This window comes from Mirounga angustirostris, unplaced genomic scaffold, assembly GCF_029215605.1.
Source record: "Mirounga angustirostris isolate CCGP_5_RB_7025 unplaced genomic scaffold, mMirAng1.0.hap1 SCAF_5, whole genome shotgun sequence".
Taxonomy (NCBI): domain Eukaryota; kingdom Metazoa; phylum Chordata; class Mammalia; order Carnivora; family Phocidae; genus Mirounga; species Mirounga angustirostris.
The window spans coordinates 6,114,595-6,137,643 of NW_026991713.1; the positions used below are offsets into that span (position 1 = coordinate 6,114,595).

At 54.3% G+C, this 23,049-nt stretch overlaps 1 protein-coding gene across 5 annotated transcripts in view; it reads left to right on the forward strand.

The window, feature by feature from the left end:
• Positions 1-21,908, forward strand: part of TTLL1 (TTL family tubulin polyglutamylase complex subunit L1) — a 31,180-nt gene extending 9,272 nt beyond the window's left edge. For 2 of the 5 annotated variants that reach the window (XM_045872380.3, XM_045872379.3), the window contains exons 3-11: positions 65-181; positions 5,929-6,137; positions 6,807-6,987; positions 7,977-8,111; positions 8,925-9,033; positions 12,254-12,397; positions 14,132-14,218; positions 16,731-16,894; positions 21,625-21,907. In XM_045872380.3, coding sequence (XP_045728336.1) covers positions 69-181; positions 5,929-6,137; positions 6,807-6,987; positions 7,977-8,111; positions 8,925-9,033; positions 12,254-12,397; positions 14,132-14,218; positions 16,731-16,894; positions 21,625-21,748 — 1,266 coding nt within the window. In that variant the 5' untranslated portion in view covers positions 65-68 and the 3' untranslated portion in view covers positions 21,749-21,907. Of the gene's footprint in view, positions 1-64; positions 182-5,928; positions 6,138-6,806; positions 6,988-7,976; positions 8,112-8,924; positions 9,034-12,253; positions 12,398-14,131; positions 14,219-16,730; positions 16,895-21,624 lie in introns of all 5 variants that reach the window. The other 3 variants (XM_064590513.1, XM_064590512.1, XM_054506758.2) reach the window with 2 other exon arrangements.
• The last annotated feature ends 1,141 nt before the right edge of the window (positions 21,909-23,049 follow it).

The following is a 23,049-nucleotide window of genomic DNA, read 5'->3' on the forward strand; positions in this document are numbered from 1 at the left end:
GATATGCGAGGGGAAGTGTTTTGCTGTTGACATTTCTAAGCTCTAACAAGTTGACCTGTTCCAGGATTATGGCAGGAAAGGTGAAATGGGTCACTGATATCGAGAAGTCAGTGCTGATAAATAACTTTGAAAAGAGAGGATGGATCCAAGTGACGGAAAATGAAGATTGGAACTTTTACTGGTAAGTAGAGAAAGCAGCATTTGCTTGTTTTTCCCGAAGCCTGCTTGTCAGTCTTGTGAATGCTGGCAGCCAGGTGCAGGCTGTGTTCGAGAGGGGCGCCTCCCATTGCACATCTTCCACCCCAAGGCTCCTCAGGAGCACACGATGAGAAAGCCCTTTGCTTGTCCACGTTGTGGAGTGTTCCCACACTCCCGTTTATCTGCCTGGCATCAGAAGTCCCGGGACGTTTCCGCACAAGCCGGCCTGGCTAAGACAGCCAGGGTTTGGGTGAGAAGCCAGAGCCCCCTCCGGTTGGCGTTCTCAGTCAGTGCCTTTGCCCAGCGCCGGGGAAGGGGGCTATGGAGCGGGATCTGTGCCTCCCTTCGCTTCCTTGGGTGCCGGTGGGACTGGTTAACAACAGCTGAAAAGCGAGTGACACGAGGAACAGGGAGGCAGGGCTCGGCACTGAGTCCCTGGTGGTGCTCCACCCAGTTGGAAACACGGGGGCTTGTCCTAGACTGCTGCCCCCGCCCTGCCTCCCCCCTCTTCATGGAGTGAGGTCCTGTGTCCTCCCTTGTCCAGGCCTGGGCTGTGCCCAGCCTCGGGGCAGCCTCCACCCTCTGGCAGTGTTATACGCCAAAACACAGCCTCCCATGGTTGCCTCTGCCATGCCCAGCCCTCTTCAGTTCCTGTGCCCAGAGCACTGGGTGAATCTTTGAGGGAGGGGGAGCTGGTGGGTCTCTGGAGGCTTTTTTTTTTTTCTTTTAAGATTTTATTGGGCGCCTGGGTGGCTCAGATGGTTGGGCGTCTGCCTTCGGCTCAGGTCATGATCCCGGGGTCCTGGGATCGAGTCCCGCATCGGGCTCCCTGCTCCTTGGGAGCCTGCTTCTCCCTCTGCCTCTCTCTCTCTCTCTCTCTCTGTCTCTCATGAATAAATAAATAAAATCTTTAAAAATAAAAAAAGATTTTATTTATTTGTCAGAGAGAGAGCACAAGCAGGGGGAGTGGCAGGCAGAGGGAGAAGCAGGCTTCCCGCTGAGCAAGGAGCCCAGTGTGGAACTCGATCCCAGGACCCCGAGATCATGACCTGAGCTGAAGGCAGACGCTTAACGACTGAGCCACCCAGGCGCCCCTGGAGGCTTTTTTACCCTATGCATCCGCGCTCCCTGAGACCCGCTCCCCACTGCTGCCCTGAGAGATGTTACTGGGCCTCTTTCCAGCCACTTCCTTCTCTCTCACGCCCATGCGGCGGTTGGCACTTTTTCCCCTGTTGACCTTCTAAGACATTCTTGATCTGCAGCTTTGTGAAGGCTGTGCTTTCTGCCCCCTCAGCCCAGGCTTGAGAGGTGCAGTGTATCTGGTGGTTGAATGTGCAGACCCCAGAGCCAGGTCATGCCTGGCTTCCCAGCCTGGCTCTCCCACTGCTGCCTGTGTGGCCATTAGCAAAGGACTTGACCTTTCTCTGCAAATACGGTTGTTTGAAGTTTGAATGAGTCAGTAAAGCACAGAGCGTGGCATGTGATGGGTGCTCCGTAAGCATGTGCTGGCCCTGTCCTTCAGGCCCCAGCGCACGAGCTGCCTGCCCCGCCCGGAAGCCGCCTGTGTCTCTCCAGACGCCCAGCCTGCTTTCTCAGCTGTCACGCAGCGAATGCTGCGTGCCATGATTTGTGATTTCCCCGCCTGTGCCCTCATTACGTGTGACTGCGAGCCTCATGACAGTGGGGACCTTGTCTGGCTTACCCCAGCATCCCAGAGCCTGGTGCTGGCCCGGGTGCAGAGCAGACTGGCATCCAGCTTCCATCTCCAGTAGTGATTGGAGGGATGACCCCTTCTTTGCTCCTGTAGCAGTTTAAGGTACCCATGCTTTAAACCAAAACCTCATTTCCCTTGAGGAGCATGGAATGGCAGCAGAAAGCATTTATGGAGAAACGCAGCATCCGTGTGTGGTTTGGCATCACATTTATATTCTTCTCTACAGTAGAATGAAATAACACAGCCAGAGTTCTGCTTCCATGGGAGCTCCGAAAGAAAGGCTGAATAAGAGTGTTTTGTCAGGGCGCCTGGGTGGCTCAGTCGGTGAAGCGTCTGCCTTCGGCTCAGGTCATGATCTTGGGGTTCTGGGATCGAGCCCGGGGTTGGGCTCCCTGCTCAGTGGGGAGTCTGCTTGTCCCTCTGCCCTTACCCCCGTCTTGTGCTCGCTCGGGCGTGCTCTCTCTCTCTCAAATAAATAAAATCTTGAAATGTCATTTTAAAAAAAAAGTGTTTTGTACTTACAGCTTTGTGTCCCACGGCTCTGTGCCATGGACTTAGCCAGCCCTCAGTCCTTTTGGCTTCTCTGATTAATCAATGCTTGGGAGGGTGCAGAGCGCCTCCCTCTTCATGCCACATAAGAAGCATTTTGGAGCTAGTCTTAATGAGAGAGAGAGAGAGAGAAAAGAGTGGAAATGTATAACTTTAGATATTTGATCTCTTCAGAGCTCCTGTTTTAAGCACTAAGCGTCACATCAAGTCTTAACAATTGGTTAGGGTAAAAATACTGGCAACAACTAAATATTAAATGGTTATAGGGAAAGGTACCCATGTGAACCGGGTGGATTATGGTATAGCCATTAAAACAACTGTGACAGTTCTAAAGCAATCTGGAAAATTGTATAAGAATAAATATAAAGAGGGGCACCTGGGTGGCTCAGTTTGTTAAGTGACTGCCTTCGGCTCAGGTCATGATCCTTGAGTCCCAGGATCGAGTCCCGCATCGGGCTCCCTGCTCAGCAGGGAGTCTGCTTCTCCCTCTCCCGCTCCCCCCTCTTGTGCTCTCTCTCTCTCTCTCAAATAAATAAATAAAATCTTTAAAAAAAAAAGAATAAATATAAAGAAAAACATATTATGAAACTGTATTTGTGTTCTGCTCTCAGCTTGCGTACGGGCAGGAAGTAGGAGCAACGTGAAACACAAAAGCCATGGCTATCCTAGTGTGGGTGTATTAGCTATCTGATGGCCAAACTGCTGGCATGTAATAGACACCACAAAACCCTGGGCTCGAAGCAACCATTTTCTTTTTCTTTCTTTTTTTTTTTTTTTTAAGATTTATTTATTTGAGAGAGAGAGAGCATGAGCCAGGGGAGGGGCAGAGGGAGATGGAGAAGCAGGCTCCCCGATGTGGGGCTCGATCCCAGGACCTCGGGATAATGACCTGAACCAAAGGCGGACACTTAACCAACTGAGCCACCCAGGCGCCCCTCGAAACAACCATTTTTATAGCACATGCGTTTTTAGGTTTGGCTCGGTGGTACTTTTAGATCAGCAGGACTTAGCTGATCCTGCCTGGGCTCACTCGTGCATCTGCTGTCACCTAGGGGGGTCAGCGGGGGCTCGTCTGCTCCTGGGTGCCCTTGGCTAGGACCACAGCCGCTTCTCTCCACAAAGCTTTCCCATCCCTCTAGCCAGCGAGCTTGGGCTCGCCCTCCTGCGGTGGCGAGGGTCCAGGAGGGAGGGCAGAAGCTCTGCAGGCCTTTCAGGGTTAGTCTCCAAGCGGCACACCATCGCTTCTGCCACATTTTTGGCCAAAGCGAAGCCAAAATGAGACGTGTCTGGGCCCAGACCTTAAGAAACTACCAGCTTCCCCTTCTTTTATGGGAACCCTCTGTGGGAGCCCCAAGCCGCCATGTGAGAAGCCTGACTGCTGGGACTGTCTTGCTGGAGGAGCCGTGTATAGGGGTTTTGTGTGGCAGCTGCAGCTAGGCCTGGCCTTCCAGCCATGCCCACCAAGGTGCCAGACATAACGAACGAAGCCTTCTTGGACCCTCCAGATTGGATCATACACTGAATACTCCCAAGTGGCCTCAGTCAGTGTCACATGGAGCAGAAGCATGCTCCCCTGAGCCCCGGTCCCAGTCTTGATCCACAAAACCATGAGATGTGATTCAGTGGTTGTTGTCTGAAGTTGCTAACACGGGGCAATTTGCTTTGCAGTACTAGATACCCAGAATATGTCTCATCACATGACCTGAAGATGGCAGGAAACCAGCTCATTATTTTAAAAACCGATAAATAAAGGGAAAGAATTAAGCATTTCATTAGTCTTTCCTGTATGAACTGTTTTGGGTATCCAAATTGTTGATGAAGGGAAACTTCTCCTTGTAGACATATTCCTGCTAATACACGAAGGAGAAATGAAAACGTAGAAATATACCCATTTTGCCTCCATTAATGACCTAGGAGTTTAGGCCTGCCCAGTACGAGAGCCACTGACCACAGGGCTGATGAGCACTTAAATGTGGCTGGTCCAAATGTAGATGTGCCCCCAAATCGACCTGCAGCTCTTAGGCCTTGTGGTCTGACTCCTGATTTACTGGCAGCATGTGGGGGGGTGGGTAGGGAGGGGGCGCCAGCGTAGCCTTGCTAAGTAAGGAACATGTGAGGACCCCTGGAGGACCTGGAGGATGGGTGACCCAGGGTCTTCAACAAATAAATAACATAGAAAAAAAAAGGAGGGAAAATACAGATTGAAAGAGCCATGGGAGAGAGAACAGCGCATCAGAAGGTCTGGCCTTTATTTGCACAAGCTGTAAAAAATATTTATCAGGGGCGCCTGGGTGGCTCAGGCGTTAAGCATCTGCCTTTGGCTCAGGTCATGATCTCGGGGTCTTGGGATCGAGCCCCGCGTTGGGCTCTCCGCTCAGTAGAGAGCCTGCTTCTCCCTCTCCCACTCCCCCTGCTTGTGTTCCCTCTCTCTCTGTGTCTTTCTTTGTCAAATAAATAAAATCTTAAAAAAAAAAGAAATTTGTCAGACAACTTGGGAAATGTGAGCATGGATTAATATTTGATGATACTCAGAAATGACTAGTTTTTTTTTAGTTGTGATAACAGTATAAAGTAGGATATCATATAATATAAAAAAGAGTCCTTAGCGATTAGAGATTCTGATAGGAATGTTTTGGGTTGGACGTTGTATCTGGAAATCGCTCCCAAATAAGCTGGTGCTGGTGCGCTTTTCTCTCTGCTTTTGCGGGTGGTCGAGCTCTTTCGTAAACATTTTAAAACTCCCATTATTCTAATGACTGTAGAATCAAAAGAAACCCTTTGGGCGCTTGAGGCCCTCCGGGGTGGGTGGGGTGGATTGGGGCCAGGAGCGAGAAGCCATAGACAGCCCGCCTCTCCTGTGGCCGTGGCTCCCTAGTGAGGGCCAGTCCTGTCCTTCCTGCTCCCTCCCTGCTTCTCTGTGGGGCTAGGAGGGCAGGGCCTGGGGGTGGCAGGGAGACTGGCTTTCTTAGAGGATTAGAAGGAATCCCTTACCCTTTCACCCCTCCTCATTTCACTTGAGTGCTAGCCCATCTGCAAGAATATGAAGTACTGACCCAGGGCCCTCAAATCACCCTGTGATTTTGACTTAAAGCGGTCCCTGTCCTTGACTTTGGGTGAAGATGTTGTGTAAATGATTTTCCTGATTTCAGAGTCTGGAGGAGGCTCTTTCATTGGCTTGTTATCCACAATCAATGGTACCCTTAATCGATAAGCATTTATGGAGCATATATTCTGTGTTGGGTAGTGAAACCATCCACTGTAGAGACTCAGAACTGTCCAGAGACCAGAACCCAGCTGGTCACTGGACACCGCCCTGTGCTGCCCTGGGCCAGGCATCTCCTGGCCCAGTTCCAGGGGTTGGGGGAAACGGGTAAGCCCCTCTGGTCACCAGCTTTTGAGAGAACTGCCACCACGTGGACCTGCTCTGAGCTTTTGCTCTGCATGCCCCTTCTGTGCTTCCCTTTTAGGATGAGTGTGCAAACCATCCGAAACGTTTTTAGTGTCGAGACTGGCTATCGGCTCTCAGACGATCAAATAGTCAACCATTTTCCGAACCACTACGAACTGACCCGGAAGGACCTGATGGTGAAGAATATTAAAAGATACAGGAAGGAGCTGGAGAAGGAAGGGAGTCCTCTAGCAGAGAAAGACGAAAATGGGAAATACCTCTATCTGGGTTTGTGTCTTTCTCACTGGCCCCATGTTTCAAACACAGCCCTGAGTTCACTAGTGACACCAGGTACCCAGATGGTGACATGCTTGTGGTGGCTGGGCTGGGCACCTCTTCCATTCCACGTGTCTCCAGAATGGCAGGGTGGGGGCTCACGTTTGGATCTGAGTTTCTAGGAGCGCCTTGGGAACATGGTGCACGTGAGGAAGAGCGCGTCCTCAGTACTCAGAGCTCAGTGCTCGTCCCGAACTGCAAGCTGCATTTTGTAATGCAGGCTCATCACTGCATCTGGCGGTTCCCAGGGAGAAGTGTGTCCCTGATCCGGTCTGGTGGTAGAAGCTGGACTGTCGGATAGTTTCAGAATCCCTCTACATACCCGGGAAAATTAGATAACCAATCTCTCGGGGCCTCAGTTTCCTCATCTGATACATGGGGATAATAACAGGACCTAGCCCACAGGGTGCTGTGGGGATTAAAGGTTTGTGAAGTGCTTAGCACACAGGTGATAAAGTTATCGTACACGAATTGAATGGCAGAGGGGCTAGTCCTTTCGATACTGGCTTGGGGAGGGGGGTGGCGTGAAGCGGCCTCAGAAAAAGCAGTGGCCATGTTTTCCTGCCCGTGACCATGTTGGCCTGGCTCACCCACTGCTGTGTCTTCTGTTTCCCCTTTCAGACTTTGTTCCGGTCACCTACATGCTGCCCGCTGACTACAACCTGTTCGTGGAGGAGTTCAGGAAGAGCCCCTCCAGCACCTGGATCATGAAACCTTGTGGCAAAGCCCAGGGGAAGGGCATCTTTCTGATCAACAAGCTCTCACAGATCAAAAAGTGGTCCCGGGACAGCAAAACTTCCTCGTGAGTGCAGGGCCCGCCCATCCCAGGGGCTTCCGAGTTAGGAGTTCCAGGCCACCTGTCAGTCTTGGCCGGGGCTTGGGGACCCTCGCTTGCTTTTGTAGGTGTGTGGCATTTGCCACGTGGCGCCGTGGCAGGGTTCTGTGGCTGCAGTCATGTGATTGACTGTAGGATCCCACCTGAGGCAAGTTGCAAAGAAAAATGGTGTGTGAACCAGCATACGGTCCCAGGAGCGGGGACCCTTGTGGGCTGCTCTTTGTTCTGGAAGTTTCTGTGAGACCTGCTCAGTCCTGGTATTTCTGAGGCAGTGAAGCATCTGCTTAAGATCTGGGCCCAGGGTATGTAGGTTTGAATCCCTGTCTATACTTACTGCCTGAGTACCTTTTGTTTGGGTAGACTTTTAACATGCTTCCTCCGGGTAAATGGGGGATGCCAACAGCACCACCCTCACGGGGGCAAGATGGGGATAGAACAGGTGAATCGGTGCGAGGCACATGGGAGTATGTGCGGTCAGTGGCAGGGGGTGGCGCTGTGCGGTGTCAGGTCAGCTCTCTGCCCGGGGTTTGAGGGCTCCTTGGAACTGAGGATACCAGGCCAAGGGGGTTTGTTTTGTCTGGGGCTCAGCCTGCCTCGGAGGGTCCTGAACCGCTCGGAGATGCTGGATTGTGCGTCTCTCCTGGAGGGCTGGTGGCTCACTGTCAGGGTTCCTAGGAGCGACAGGGTCACCTTCTCCTCGTGCAGAGCACTTAAGTCTGAGTGCACACTGCTGACCCCCACGTGGGTCAGGCCCAGGGAGCACGTCCCTGATGGGTTCCCAGAGGCTGCTGGCACTGTCCTCCGGGGCAGGGGCACAGCTCGGGGGCTCCTCCATGGAGCCACCTGACCCCCGTTTTCTCCCCGACACACCGGCCTCTCACTTAATGAGAGGCAGAGGGCTTGTTACCAGCCTTTGGTCTTTGCCATCTACCTTTGACCTTCTCTGACGTGTTTAGGTTTGTGACACAGTCTACAAAGGAAGCCTACGTGATCTCTCTCTACATTAACAACCCGCTGCTCATCGGCGGGAGGAAGTTTGACCTGCGCCTGTACGTTCTGGTGTCCACGTACCGCCCGCTGCGCTGTTACATGTGAGAGCCCCTGGGGTTCTGTCTCGCGCTTTGGCAGGCCCAGAGCGGGCAGCTCTTCGGAGACAGGAAGTAGATGAGCGTTGGCCCAGCCCTGGCGGGGGGAGTGACTGCTGATGGTCACAGGCTCTCTCTGTGGGGCGACGAACACAGGAAATCGAGTGTGGTGCTCACTGCGCACCTCTGGGGGTACCAAGAAGCAGTTAGCTGTGCGCTGCAGGGGGACACTGTGGCATAGGAGTTACATCTTTTTTTTTTTTTAAGACGTTATTTATTCATTTGAGACACAGAGATAGAGAGAGAGAGAGAGAGAGAGAGCATGAGCAGGGAGAGAGGCAGAGGGAGAGGGAGAAGCAGGCTCCTTGCTGGGCCAGGAGCCCGATGTGGGGCTCGATCCCACGACCCTGAGATCATGACCTGAGCTGAAGGCAGACGCTTAACAACTGAGCCACCCAGGCGCCCCGGCATAGGAGTTATATCTTAGTACGACTGTTACAAAAAAAAAAAAAACATAAGAAAGCAGCTCTTTTAGAGGCTTAAAACCAAAAAAGGGGCTCTTTTAAGAGAACAAAGTGTTATATATATATATATTCTATTTTATTTATTTGAGAGCGAGAGCACGAGCAGGGGCAGAGGGAGAAGCAGGCTCCCCGCTGAGCAGGGAGCCCGATGTGGGGCTCGATCCCAGGACCCCGGGATCACAACTTGGGCCGAAGGTGGACGCTTTACCGACTGAGCCACCCAGGCGGCTCCTGAGTGTTGTATTTTCTTTATGCTTCTCCTCCGAGCGTTGAAGTAATCTAACTTCCCGCGTAGGTATAAGCTCGGGTTTTGCCGCTTCTGCACGGTGAAGTACACCCCGAGCACCAGCGAGCTGGACAACATGTTCGTTCACCTTACCAACGTGGCCATTCAGAAACATGGGGTAAGTGCGTCCCTTCCGTCGAGCTGAAGGAAATGGACCCTTTTGGTGGGTTTCATTCTATTTGTGTGAGAGGGCAGGCGGCTACAGGAGTGGAATTCCAGACGCCCTGGCACTCAGCAGGAGCGGGGGCCTCAGTCTCTGGCGTGGCTGCCCCAGCACATCAGTGAGGCCGGCCTCGGGGGGGGGGTGGCTTGGGGAGAAGGAAAGCCCCGGGGTCAAGCCCTGCTTTCTGGCTCCGTGACCTGGGGCAAGTTAATTTGACTCTCCGAGCCTAGCGAGCCTAGCGTGGGTTTTTCGCTTGTAAAAGGAGATAATGTCACTCCCTCGTGGGAGTGGTGGGAGGACGCATGACTTGCTGAGCACCTGTCTGGGTTGGTGCCCTGCTGAGTGCCGGGGCTACACCGATGGCCAGAAACTAGCTGGGTCCCGCCTCGGGGAGCCTAGGCCTGTCGGGGAAAGATAGGTGTTGGGGAATGTGTCATCACAAACCGAGGTGCGAGCTCTGAGGCTAGCGAGTGCACATCTAGAAGAGCGTGGGATGAAGGGGTCCCTCGTCCGGAAGGCTGGAAAAGACGTCGGTGCAGAAGTGGAGTGGTGCTCGAGCAGAGACCCGAGGTGTAAGCGGGGATTACCCAGGCCAGAAAAGGGTGTTTGGGCGGAGGGTACAGCGTATGCTGGGGCCCCATGGCAGGAAGGAGCACTGCAGCGGCTGTGAGCAGGCCGGGGTGGCTGGAACCCCCAGAGCGATGGTGGTGGAGTCGGGTACCCGGTGAGGCCAGTGAGGGCCCAGACGCAGGACGTCGTAGGTTCTGTGTGGGCTTTGGGGCTTTACTCTGGTCCTAACAAAAATGTTCGGAAGGTCTCATTTCTTTATGAGAGGGTCTTCTGTTTGGACCTTGCTTGATTGGAAGCCTTGAGTACCTTGGTCCTTTTTTAAATGTAATTTGAGTGGAAAGAGCGTAAGTGTTGATAGAAAACAAGCTTTTTTTGAGCAACCTACTGAAGGGTTTGGTCAGACCAGCCTGGGCTCCATCCCCTGTCCATCCCTTACCCTCCGTGTAACTTGGGCAAGTCACCCCGGCCTCCCTGGACCACCTCGTCTGCAAACAGGAGCCCTGGAATTACCTTGCTGGTCACCATTTACTGAGGGCCTCGACAGTCTTCTGTGTGAGGCCGACCCTGATTCACTGCCCAGCAGGTTCCCCTGAGAGCAGACTGGCGAGCACCACTGTTACACGTTCAAGGTGGGAGGAGCAAGGGTGGCTTGGCCAGAAGCTTATTCATAAGAATTGGGAAAATGAGCTGTCACGGGACGCAGCACCAAACTTACCAGCCATTTGGAGAAAGCTGAGCAATGACATCAGGCCCTTTGTCGCCAAGTAGCCCAGTTAGTGAGGTCTGGGTGCGGGCTGGGAGATGACAGTGCCGACATGAGCCCGCTTGGTGTCCCTGAGCATGTTGGCCTGCCAAGCCGCCAGGGGGCGGGGAGGAGGGTGCTGGGGAGCCACACTGAAATTGGGAGGGCTCCATTCTGTAGGCCTTCTCAGGACACCAGTCAGCTGAGTCACTATTTCATCAATAAGAAACAGAAACCATTTTTTTTTTTTTTAAATCCGTGGAAGGGGAGAGCAGAAGGCAGGCCTTTTAGCTTGGCATCTCTGCAATGCACCAGAAGGCTCTGTGCTTTCTTTGGGTTCTATTTGTGAATGCTTCGCTTGTTAACGTGAGAAAGTGCTTACTCAGAGAAACCTAAGTTTCAGTCCCGAGTAGAAGCCTCGCATGGCTCTCATTAGGCTTGCGTGAAGGACAGATGTTGTACTGGACACTGAAATGTTAAAGCGTCTGTTGGGCACATCTACCCAGTGTCCCTGGGCGCAGGGCACAGCCCGGTGCCTGGGTCAGAGACTGCGAAGGGGCATCCCCACCCTCAGGAAACTCAGGGACCAGCAGGGGAGGCAGATGGCAAAGGACAGATGATGAGGGAGGCCTTGGGGCTGCGGTAGGGGCTCAGGTGTGTGGGAGAGGCCCACTAGGAGGCAGATGGATCCAGCAGGCAGAGAAGGGGATGGAAAGAGCAGGGGTGCATCCTGATGTGCGCAGTGTTTGCAAATTGATTGATAAGGTATTCTGAAATAAATCTGATAAAATAATGTTCCAACAGTCCAAAAAGCAGGAGACGTTTCCTGCTGTTTATATCTACACATGTGTATTGTTTCTTTCTTTCTTTTTTTTTTAAAGATTTTATTCATTTATTTAACAGAGAGATACACAGCGAGAGAGGGAACACAAGCAGGGGGAGTGGGAAAGGGAGAAGCAGGCTTCCTGCGGAGGAGGGAGCCCGATGCGGGGCTCGATCCCAGGACCCTGGGATCATGACCCAAGCCAAAGGCAGACACTTAACCGACTCAGTGACCCAGGCGCCCCTTAGTTCCTACTTCTCATCTTTATACTTAGGAAAACGAAGCCTGGTCTCATAACCTCCTGATGTACTTCAGGATTTTCTAGCTTTTGCCTCCAAAAGAGAGCATTAGGTAGAGAGTCAATGTTTAGGGTCAGAGGACTAGAAAGAGCCGTGGATGAGGGTGAGAAAGCCGGGCTCGGGTGCCAGCTCCCTCGTGGCCCGGGTAGAAGCTCGGGCAGGTCACATAACCCCTCTGAGCCCAAGTCTCTTACCCACGGATGGGACATTGTGAGGACTTGCGTGTGTGGTGCTCTTGGACTACGGTGCCCAGTACCGCGTGTGGCTTCTCTGAGAGCAGACTCACAGGCAGAGATGAGTGTGCAGGGGGTCTGCTGGGGCAACGGCAGGGGAGAGGTCCAGACAGGGCAGAGGGAAGGTCGAGCTGGGACGCAACAGCGACAGGGTGCCTGGAGCTGGGTGGTCCTGCAGAGTCATCCAGGATGGATCAGGGACCGAGGGACCCTGGCATCAGCCTGTAACAGGCTGCAGGCTGCCAGGGTGGGCGTGACTTTGGACTGGGCTGCTCCTGTTAGCCAAGGGCAGCTCCCAGAGATGTCTGGGCTGGAAGCTGGGGTCTGGGTGGCACTCCACAGCATGCATTGCAGGCGGTGAATTACTAAGTGTGAATGTTACTACTAGAGGTGAGTATTTTAAAACATACCCGTATAGGGGGCCCCAGCACACATTCTAGCGGGAAAGAGCAGGTGCTAGATTCCTCAGGGTGCATTGCCTGGAGCCCTGTGCCCTTTCCCACACCAGGAAGACTACAACCACATCCACGGGGGCAAGTGGACCGTGAGCAACCTGCGGCTCTACCTGGAGAGCACCCGAGGCAAGGAGGTGACTGGCAAGCTGTTCGACGAGATCCACTGGATCATCGTGCAGTCGCTGAAGGCCGTGGCGGTGAGTGCCTGGCGGGGGGCGGAGCTGGGCTGGGCCCTGTGAGCAGAGCCACTGAGTGTGGGCGGTGGGGGATGCTTGTTCTTTTGCCACAAATACTTGTCTTTACGGGCTCACCTCCCTCATGTCCACGTGTCTGCCAGAGGCCGGGGCAGTTTTGGGGAGGTAGTGGGGCCGGCTTCCAGCTGGGTGCTGCCCAGGGCGTGCCAGGTGCCAGACGAGTCCTGCTGGGGTCACCAGCAGCTCTTCTGTGCCAGGGGATGGAGGAGGCCCACTTTGGCGTGAGCAGACGGTCAGAGATGGCTCGCGGTGGCCTCCTTGGGTTTAGGCCTCCTGCTCTGTGACATCACGGACATCCAGACACCCACCTCTCCGCTTGTTGCCTCAAGTCTGCTGTTTGTTGGCTGGTTTGCAGTTTTTGCTTGTGTTTTGTTTTACTGTTCCAAAGCAGGCGGGCATCTCTTTTTGAGGGAAAGGAAAGAAATAAACACCAGGCCACCAGCATGTGGGCCACTGTGTTCAGAGTTTCACATGTGGGCTCCCAGATTCTCATCACCCTGTGACTCATAAGCAAAATGGAGGCTCAGCCCTGGAGCGAGGAAGTGCAGGGACAGGCTCTGGGGCCCAGGCCTGCCGAGGGGGCTCCCAACAGACTGGCCCACTGGCTATGGGTCCTGAGGGCACTTGGCCTGGCCCTGGGCATAGGCAGCAAGTCCCGTGGAGAGTGTATGCCCAGCCTCTCGGAGCCTCGGAGGCCTTCTCCGTGAAATCGGGAGACGGTGGGGTGGGGGGATTGGAGAGTTAGCAACTTCTTGTCCAGCAGAGGCTTCTGGGACAATGGTGTGGGCAAGGGCTGGGGGTAGGACCCCAGGCTCTCCGGGGAGATGCAGTTCCACTGACTCCCCTGGAAAAACAGCCCCTAATTCTTGGCCGCCTCCCCCACCTCCCTACCCCCCAGCCTGGTTTTCCTCCAGCGGGTAAGCCTGGACTGGCCTGTCTCCCCTCACTGTCGTGTCTGTCGTGTCTGTGAGCTTCACTCACTGTGGGGTGCACGAGGGGCCCCAGGGCACGTGTGATGTGGCTGCTTGCTGGGCCTTCCCACAGGTTTTGATCCACGTAGCCTGGGCAGGGCCTGGGAATGTGCGTTGTGAGTGACTAGCAGGGTTTTTTTTTACATACCTGGAGAACAGTTTATGAAGTGGAATTGAACATTAAAAAGAAAATCCACAAATTGTCAGTAAATGGATTGACTCTTGTCACAGAGAACGGAGGTTGACCTGGCATCCTGCATCCTTAAGGGCCCGAGAAGGGCCTAGCAGCCTGGTGGACAGTGTCTGTTCGTGATGAGAGGCTGCATAGGCCTTCACTCTGTGTGCCGGCTGAGGAGCAGGACTTCGGTCTGCTCCGAGGACAGTCCCATGCGGACAGAGATGCCGCTGCCCTGATCAGGCCTCGGATGAGTGAGGCCCAGAGACCCTGGTGATCGCTTCGTGATGTCCCCTCGGAGGCTGAGGGAAGTTTCCATGTCTGAGCTGAGGAGGAGGAGGAACCAGGAGGGATGGAGGGAAGCACCAGGGGCGGAGGTGGTGCGCGCTGGTCTTGGCAGTGAGACCCCCACACGCCAGCACCCAGCACTGCCAGGAGGTCCCGCCGCCCGGCCGCCCGCGCCTCCGAGGTAGTGGTGTCGGCCGGGCCCTGCTGAGGCCACCGTCCAAGCCACCCCTTACTCTCTTGCAGCCGGTGATGAACAATGACAAACACTGCTTTGAGTGCTATGGGTACGACATCATCGTCGACGACAAGCTGAAGCCCTGGCTGATTGAGGTAACCGCGCTGCTGCAGCCCGTGGGGCTGCTCGCCCATCCAGCTGCCCCTGCCCTGCCTCAGGCTCGGCAGGACTGGAGCAGATTCGGCCGATGAGATGTAACAGGGACAGATAGTCAGGTGCGACAAGCTTGCTGCTGAACAGTGAGCACACTCCCGATCTCTCACCTGCGAATCCAGCCCACGGAGCCGGCTTCCCTCGTCCGGACGAGCTCCGTGCCCTGGTGCTCCCAGGTGCTTCCAGAAGCATCGTGTCCCGGAGGCCCTGCCCTGTCCTCATGGGGACATTGTTCCCATTCAGGAAAGGATCTCCCAGACCCGGAAGCCTGTGGGAGGTGGTAGCATACGGTCCAGAGATAAGGGATGTTATCTTTTTCTGACCAAGGCATAGTCTGGGAGTGGATTCATCTGCCTGTTTCCAGGCATGGACGGGATGCAGCGGTGGCTGGCCTAGGTGCTCACACCCTTTCTCTGGTGACAGGCCCGGGTGATGCTGGCCTCAGCCACAGTGGCGCTGGCATGCATGCCCGAGACCCAGAGCCTGCCTTGCTGGGGTTGCCCCGCTTTGCTTTGTGGCCAGATGGAGGAGCTCGGGCCTCAGGGGACACAGGGTTGGACACGCCATGACAATGCGGGCCATCTGTTCCGTTGGTTCATTTCCCTGCGTGTGCCTCTGAGCACCGGTGGAGGTAGATGGCTCAAGCCTTTTAGCTCAGTCCCATTTTGAGCCAGGAAAGCGGAGTCTCAACAGGAAGTTGTGAGTGGCAACAACTTGTAGGGAAATTCACTGGGAGCCCTTACAGGAAGCTGCTGGGAGAGCCAAGTCATCAGAGAGCAAACTGTTCCAGAACAGTGTTTTCCAGGTTACTTCTTTTACTGCCAAAGCTGCGTGTGTGTGGGTGTGTGGGTGTGTGTACGTGTGCGTGCATGCATGGAGATATATGTAGATATCTAGAGAAATCTGCAGATGCATATATAAAATATTTATGCATTCTCTTTTTCCATTTTAGAAGTCCAGTACACTATCCATTGTGCTACAGAGTGTTTTTTTCCATTTTAAACAGAGTAACTTGAATGGAAGTCAAACTTTCCTTGATGTGCTAGATCATAATTGTGAATAATACTTCTAACATAATGACAGATCTTAATCTTAGCATATTTATAATAATCCTGGCATTATGATACGCTAGCGTAGTAATTCCTTTTTTTTATTTAATATTTTATTTATTTATTTGACAGAGAGAGCGAGAACACAAGTAGGCAGAGTGGCAGGCAGATGGAGAGGGAGAAGCAGACTCTCCACTGAGCAGGGAGCCGGATGCAGGGCTCGATCCCAGGACCCCGGGATCATGACCTGAGCCGAAGGCAGCCGCTTAACTGACTGAGCCACCCAGGCGCCCCGCTAGCATAGTAATTCCAAGGGCGCCTGAGGTTCATACAGTACCTTTTACTGCTGAACATTAACTACCTTGCTAGCAGCATAGAGACAGTCTGGCTGTTTGGGAGAAACCTAAACAACTTGAACACTTGCTGCCTCCACTCTCCCACAGCCTGAGGAAACAGCTAACCAAGATCATTACAACTGTGCCTAAAGTAAGAGTAAATAGGTGGTGACTCGGGGCCTGTGGGACTCTCCACACAGCCGATGACTGCATTTTAACCTGTGGACTTTTGACATTGCTTAGCTCCTCGGGGGCCTTATGGGACTAACTTTCTGTCTTTCGGATGGGTTTCTCATTTGGCAGAATATTGCTTTGTTGGTGAGGTATTACTCTCTTTGCCAAAAAGGGGCCCACTGGGGACGCCTGGCTGGCTCAGTCGGTAGAGCATCCGACTCTTGATCTCGGGGTCATGAGTTTGAGCCCCATGTTGGGTATAGAGATTACTTAAAGGTGGGGGGCATTACTTTTTCAACCCCAAAATGCTGCTTGGTCAGGGTGATTTGGTTCACTGATTCTAGCAAAGCTTGGGGCGGGGGGGCTTTCAATACTTTGGACAGAGCTCATCACATAGGTAGACACTGAAGTTATGTTTATGATCTACATTCACTTAACTTTTTTTTCCTAAAGATTTTATTTATTTGCGAGAGAGAGAAAGAAGACACGAGCGGATGGAGGGGCACAGGGAGAGGCAGACTTCCCGCTGAGCAGGGAGCCCAACGTGGGGCTCGATCCCAGGACCCCAGGATCACGATCTGAGCCGAAGGCAGACGCTTAAGCAACTGAGCCACCCAGGCGCCCCTTCACTTAACATTTTTATTTGTGTGATAAGTGATTTGCAGGTCATAATCCCAACCTGTTTTCAATACTATTTATATTTCATCTAATAGCTAATGGAAGCAGATCCTAAAATGCTTCCTATACAAAGTACCGGACGATATTAGATATGAGCAGTATGAAATGACAGCTTGACTTATAGTCTGTGGTAGTGGGCGTTTTCCTCAGCAGTGCGTGTGTTCACACCACAGGAATCTGTGATCCAAGTGAACAACACGGTTCCTTTCCTCTCGTAGGTGAATGCGTCCCCGTCTCTCACTTCCAGCACTGCCAATGACCGAATCCTTAAGTATAACCTGATCAACGACACCCTCAATATTGCAGTCCCTAATGGCGAGATTCCAGACTGTAAATGGAACAAGTCACCCCCGAAGGAAGTCCTCGGCAATTACGAAATTCTGTAAGTTTGTGTGCAGACTGGGCAGCCGTCCTTGTGTGTTTCAGCTTGAGGGGAGCCAGGACCCAACTTGGATTGTCTGCATGTGTGTGGACTTGCCTTGTTTGGGCTGAGCATTTCATTTATTAATGATGTTATAGGATAGATCATGTTGTAGCGGAAAAACGGGTCTTAAACTAGGCCTTTGTCTGGGTCTTTTACTTGATCAATATTGATGATGTGTTTGCCACCTGCTGGGCACCACGCGAGCCGCTGGGGCAGGTGGGAGCAGGTGGGAGATCGCTAATGCAAGCAGTCTTCCGGAGTTGGGGAGACGAGAATGCTCATGATGATCGCTGACAGCTGAGGGCTGCCCACATGCCCGGAACTGTGCTGAGTGCCTCATTTCCCCAGCGACCCCCTGAGGTCAGTATTGTCATTAGCCCCGTCTCACGCAAGCGGAAACAAGGTTTAGAGAGGTACAGTGGCCTGTTGGCGGCGGCAGGAAGTGGGAGCAGCGTGAGAGCCTCTTGGGGACAGTGGTTGAGCAACGTACTGTTGGTTCAAACCGTGGAATAGAGGGTGGCCCAGGAGCTCTGGTGGGGCCTGGGAGGCCGAGGGAGGAAAGCACGTTGCAGAAAAGGGCACGCGAGGGACGCGCGTTAGCTTGTCCGCGTGGATGCGGCTACCGTGGGCTGTGAGGTGTGGAAGGGGAGCTGGAGGAAAGAGGAAAATAGTGCCCCAGACTGGAAGAGGGACGTGAGTAAGGGTCACGTTAGTCCTTCTGTAAAAGTAAAAATGTGCGTGTAACGTCCCAAGAGAACAAAGGGCATTTGTCGTGAAGGTCACGTGCTGCACACAGGTCCCAGGCCCACGGCTGGTCGGCGTTGCTGGCGTGGGGCCCCGGGCTCCAGAGCCCACGGCTGACCACCTCCCCGCCTACGCCGGGCGTGGCCCCGGTGTGTGTGTAGCACTGGGGAGGGTGGAGGGTCAACTCCGAAGGGAAGCGTGGGGGCCTCCGGGGGCGGTGGTGGGGAGCTGCAGGCGTGACCACTCAGCGTGGTGGGTGGTTTCCTCCAGCCACGGTCAGTGGTTAAGTGGGCTAAGTGCAGGGTAAGCAGAGGGCGCGAAGTGACCAGCCCTGGGGCTTGTCGGGCAAGGAGGAGGGCGGGAGAGGAGGGCAGTGCGAGGGGGTGGGAGGGCACCGGAGGTCCTGGTGGTTGCGGGCTGTTGGGGTTGGGGCACCAGCAAAGCGAGCTGGGGAAGAAGAGGCAGAGGTCAGAGGGAGTGTCTGCAGTCCGGGCTTTGCAGGGTTGCTGGACGTGACAAGGTCGGGGGCCGTGGGAATGGGCCTGAGCTGGGGAGGAGGACGGGGTCATGGGGGGGCACAGGGTCAGGGAATTGGGGTCTCCTGTTTGGTCACTGCAGCGGCTAATACTTGTGAGCCGCGGGCCTGAATGGTAAGGAATTAGGTTACAGCTAACTGCCCACGGCGGGCGATGGATTCTGCTGGCCTGGGAAGGAGGTTTTGGAGATGGGGGGCTCCCTCCAGGCCCAGGGGCATGATGGGTAGGAGAGAAAGCACCCCCACTGGAGGGGCTGCAGGGAAGCAGTGTCTTCAGGGAGAGCTGGGTTTTAGCGCAGGAAGGTGCAGGGGACATTCCAGGATGAGGTGGAGACTCGGGGGTTTGCTGGCGAGGGGCGAGTTCTGAGTGCGCAGAGGAAGCGCTTGGGGGTGGTCAGACTGGGGCGTGTCCGGAGCCTCTGGGGGTGGCAGTGGGGGAGGGGCAGGGTGACGTGCAGGAGACAGGGGCTGAGCCCTGACGGCCTCTGAGGCAGAGGGGGGCGGAGTATGTGGAGGAGTCCTGCCTCCTGCCAGGAGCGTGAGGGACTTGGTGGATCTGTCTTCATCCAGCCGGGGTGGTGGCAGGCTGGGCAGTCGGGAGCCCGTGGGGCCCTTGAGGGAGGGCGGTAGACACTCCACTTCCGGTTAAAGACCCAGAGGTCAGAGCCTCACTGCTGTTAGTTGACGAGACAGAAAGGTGACACACACACCCGCCCCCCCGCCCCCACTCAGCCGCCCTCTGCCCGCTCCTGTGAGTCAGGAAGGCTCCAGCGCAGAGCTTCCAGGCGCTTCCATGCAGGCCTCCTCCCTAGCGCTTCGGATGACCTCACGGTCAGGAATCCCGTTGGCTGACAGCCACGGCCTCTTGCAGCAGTAGCTGGCTGCGCGGGGAGGGAGGGCCCTGACTTTCTACCGCGTCAGGTGCTCTGCCTCCCGTGGGGCGCTCACAGCGGTCTCCAGAGTGTGCCAGTAGCCAGAGCAGCAAGCCAGGCTGCCAGTTCGCTACCCAAGGTCAACCACTGGTGCTGGCCCCCAGAAGTAGGCACTCCTGTTGCCCTGATCGCTGTGCTGGCCTTCAAGCCATGAGGCCTGGCCTTCTGTGCCTGCAGCCTCCAGGGCTCAGGTCTGAATGTGCTGGGTATACTCGTCCAGCCTTTAAAACCCTACTGTCCAGGGGCGCCTGGGTGGCAGTCAGTTAAGCATCCGACTCCTGATTTCGGCTCAGGTCATATTTCAGGGTTGTGAGATGGAGCCCCGCATCCGGCTCTGTGCTTAGCACAGAGTCGGCTTGAGATTCTCTCTCTCCCTCTGCCCCACCCCCCACTCACTCTCCCTCTCTAAATAAATCAATTTTTTTTAAAGATTTTATTTAGTTGTCAGAGAGTGCGCGCAAGCAGGGGGAGCGGCAGGCAGAGGGAGAAGCCGAGATACAGAGAGAGAGAGAGAGAGAGCATGAGCAGGGGGAGAGGCAGAGGGAGAGGGAGAAGCAGGCTCCCCGCTGAGCAAGGATCCCGATGCGGGGCTCGATCCCAGGACCCTGGGGTCATGACCTGAGCCAAAGGCAGACGCCAACTGAGCCACCTAGGCGTCCCAATAAATAAATCTTTAAAAATAAATAAATAAATAAATAAAACACTACTGTCTGAACCCTGCCGGTTACTGCAATCTGCTTGTCATTCTAGCAGGAGTGAAGCCTGCTAGAATGAGAAGGGGCCCTAGAAGACCATCTGCCTGATTCTCCTCCACATTAGCACCACCCCTGGGAATAGCGTGTCCCAGATGTCAGCTGCTTGCCACATGCACAGTGAGACTGGTAACCCCTGTGTGGTCCTTCCCCCCCCAGCCCCCATCATTCAGTAGATTCTTACTGCACACCCACCCAGGAATGAGGTGCTGGGGCTAACTGTGAACCAGACAAATGGGGTCACTGCAGTCCTTAGGTCAGCGATGTAGACACAGAACCAGCAACAGAGTGCTAATGGGGGTGGTGCTAACATGTGAACAGGGAGTCCAGGGGCTCTAGCAGTCCTTGGGGTGAGGAGGGGCCCCCACAGGCAGAACCTCCAGTGTTCCTGGGGAGTCCTCCCTCCAGCATCATCTCTCCCTAAGGAGATGGGGGAGAGGAGGGCCCTACCTGTTGCCCTGATCGCCATTCCAGCAGAGGGAAACTGTCGTGTGGATAACAGTCGTCAAACCAGCCTTCTTCCTCCTTGCCTTCCCTTTCGGCCCCCTGTTTCCCAGCAGAAGCACAACGCAGAAAATATGTTCTTCAGCTTCAGAAGCTTCTCTCCCACACCACTCTCAACCTGCAGATTCTGATTCTGGGAATAAATGTAGAACAGAAATACCCCTTTTCCAGAAGTCAGCAAAACTCAGCTAAAGCAACATAACTGAGCATCTTCGTACCTTTTGCATTTGACATGAACATCCACTTACAACAGAGGATCCCCAGTCAGGGCGTGGCCACCAAAGGATACCTAGGAAGGAGGTTTAATAGGGAACAGAAATGCTTTTCACACTCCTGATCCACAGGGTGAAAAGGTCCCAATTAGGAATCTGAAGTCTTGGGTTTTACTTGATCCCACAGTCCTTAGGACACTGAGTAAACCTCTCCCAAGTCTCAGATAGGAAGTAGGGGGTCAGTCAGGAGGGTGATGGGAAGTCACCTTGGGGATAGGAGACCCCATCGCCAGAGGCTGTACCTGCCAGGCCCTGCGGGTGGTGGTGCAGTGCCATTTCTCCAGCCTCATGGACCCCCTAAGAGGGGCTCACCGTGGCGGGAGAGGCCAGGGACTACCCAGATGTCCTAATCGGGCAGGGGCGCCTGAGGTTTCAGCTCTGTCCTTTCTGAGGCAAAAGCCCAGGCTCTCTTTCCTACACAGGGTCATGCTTTCACACCGCACAGGCCTGGCGGGAAAATGTTATGGGGGAGGGGCCGGGTAGGTCTCCCCTGGTGGAGGCTGGATCTGGCCTTTCTTGTGGGGTGAACTGCCCACCCTGTCCTGGTCCCCTCACCCCGGGGGGGTCATTCACACCCCGTTCCCCATCTGAAATGGGGTCAGTCATACCTGCCCACAGATGCTGTGTATAAAAGTATTTCCAGACGTCAGTCTTCTCCCTCACCTCCCTGGTGTCCCCTTCGTGTTTCCTTTGGGGTCACTGCCGACTTCCATCTGGTAGGAAGCTTTCATAAAATGTCAACTGCAGGAGCCAGGGACAGTTCACAGAAGTAATTTAACAAGGCTGTACCTGTATGCTCTGTGGCCTCAGGCAGGGTTTGGGGGCTGGCAGGCTGGATACATGCAGGGGGTGGGGGGGCAGGCTGCTTCCCTGGGCGATGTGGGATTTGCCACACTATGGCTCTGTGGCCCTGCTTGGCCAAATCCTGAAGATGTTCCTCTGTTTCTAGCTATGATGAAGAGCTGGCGCAGGGTGATGGGGCTGACCTGAGAAGTCGACAGGGCCAATCACTGGGGCCCAAAGGGGGCCGATCGCGAGACTCGGGGAGAACTGTCCTCACAACCTGGAAGTGAGCACCAGTAGGCGCAAAAGACTGCAACCTGGACCCTGCCAGATACTCACTGCACCTGGGCCTATTTTGAAATTTCCTTTTTTTTAGAGCTTTTTTCCCCTTTCCTAAGCCCTGTAAATAAATAAAGGCATTTCTTTGGAAGGTGAAGGAGTCTCTTAAGAGGGAAAGATGCCCTGCTTCTCCTTTCCTCTCACACAATACTTCTGAGACCAGACATGTGGGGATTTTCCCCACACCGAGCCATTCTGCGCTCCTCTGGCTGGTGCTGGGTGTCCTACGATTTAGCTCCGTTTCGATACCATCTGCCTGGAGCTGGCGTCCGATCCCACAGGTGAAGGACCCAGTTCCCCCAAGACGGCCCTTCTGCGCCCCCATAACCTCAGAAGCCAATCCAGGTTGTCTCCTGTACTTCTGACCTACCTGCTCTAAGTTGGAGGTTCCCAGCACCTCCTTCTCAAGGCCCTCCGAGGGTTTGATTCCTTTGCTAGAGCCGCTCACGGACCTCGGGAAAACCATTTATCTGCTCGATTACCAATTTCTCACAAAGGATGCAACTCAGGTGAGCCAGATGGAAGAGATGCAGAAGGCAAGGTATGGGGGAAGGGGTGAGGAGCTTCCATGCCCTCCCTGGGTTCACTGCCCTCCCAGCACCTCCATGTGTTGGCCCGCCTGGAACCTCTCTGAATTCCATATTCGAAGAGATTTATGAAGGTTTCATTACATGGTATCGGTTGATGAAATCATTGGCCATCGGCGATTGATTCAACCTTTAGCCCCACCTCCTCCCCAGAGGTTAGGGGGGTGGGGCTGGAAGGGCCCACCTTCTGATCCCTGGGTGGTCCCCCTGGCAGCCAGTCAGGCTACCTGCGAGCCCCCAGCCACTGGGCAGCCATTAGCACCAACTGGCTTGGTTGAAAGGGGCTCATTAGGAACAACAGAAGACGCCCATTTCTCCTTTACTATCTGGAGCTATTTCAGGAACTGGGAACAAAACTAAATATCCTAACATTTAAAGGCTGTCCCTGTCGCTCTTGGAAATGAAATGACAGGGGTTTTAGGAACTGTGTGACAGGAATGGGGATGAAGACCGAACCTCTATAAATCCCAATGCCCCATCTCTGGCTCATCAGGGCTGGAAGAACTGATTCACGAATGTCCGAAAGCCGCTCTTTCCGCAGAGAGTAACAGCCTCAGCGTGCGATTTAGTTAATTACGAGGTGTGCACGTTTTAAAAATACTGCGCTGACTTACAAATGAAACCTGACCATCTTACAGAGTCAAGCTGCTGTGAGAAAGCAGGGT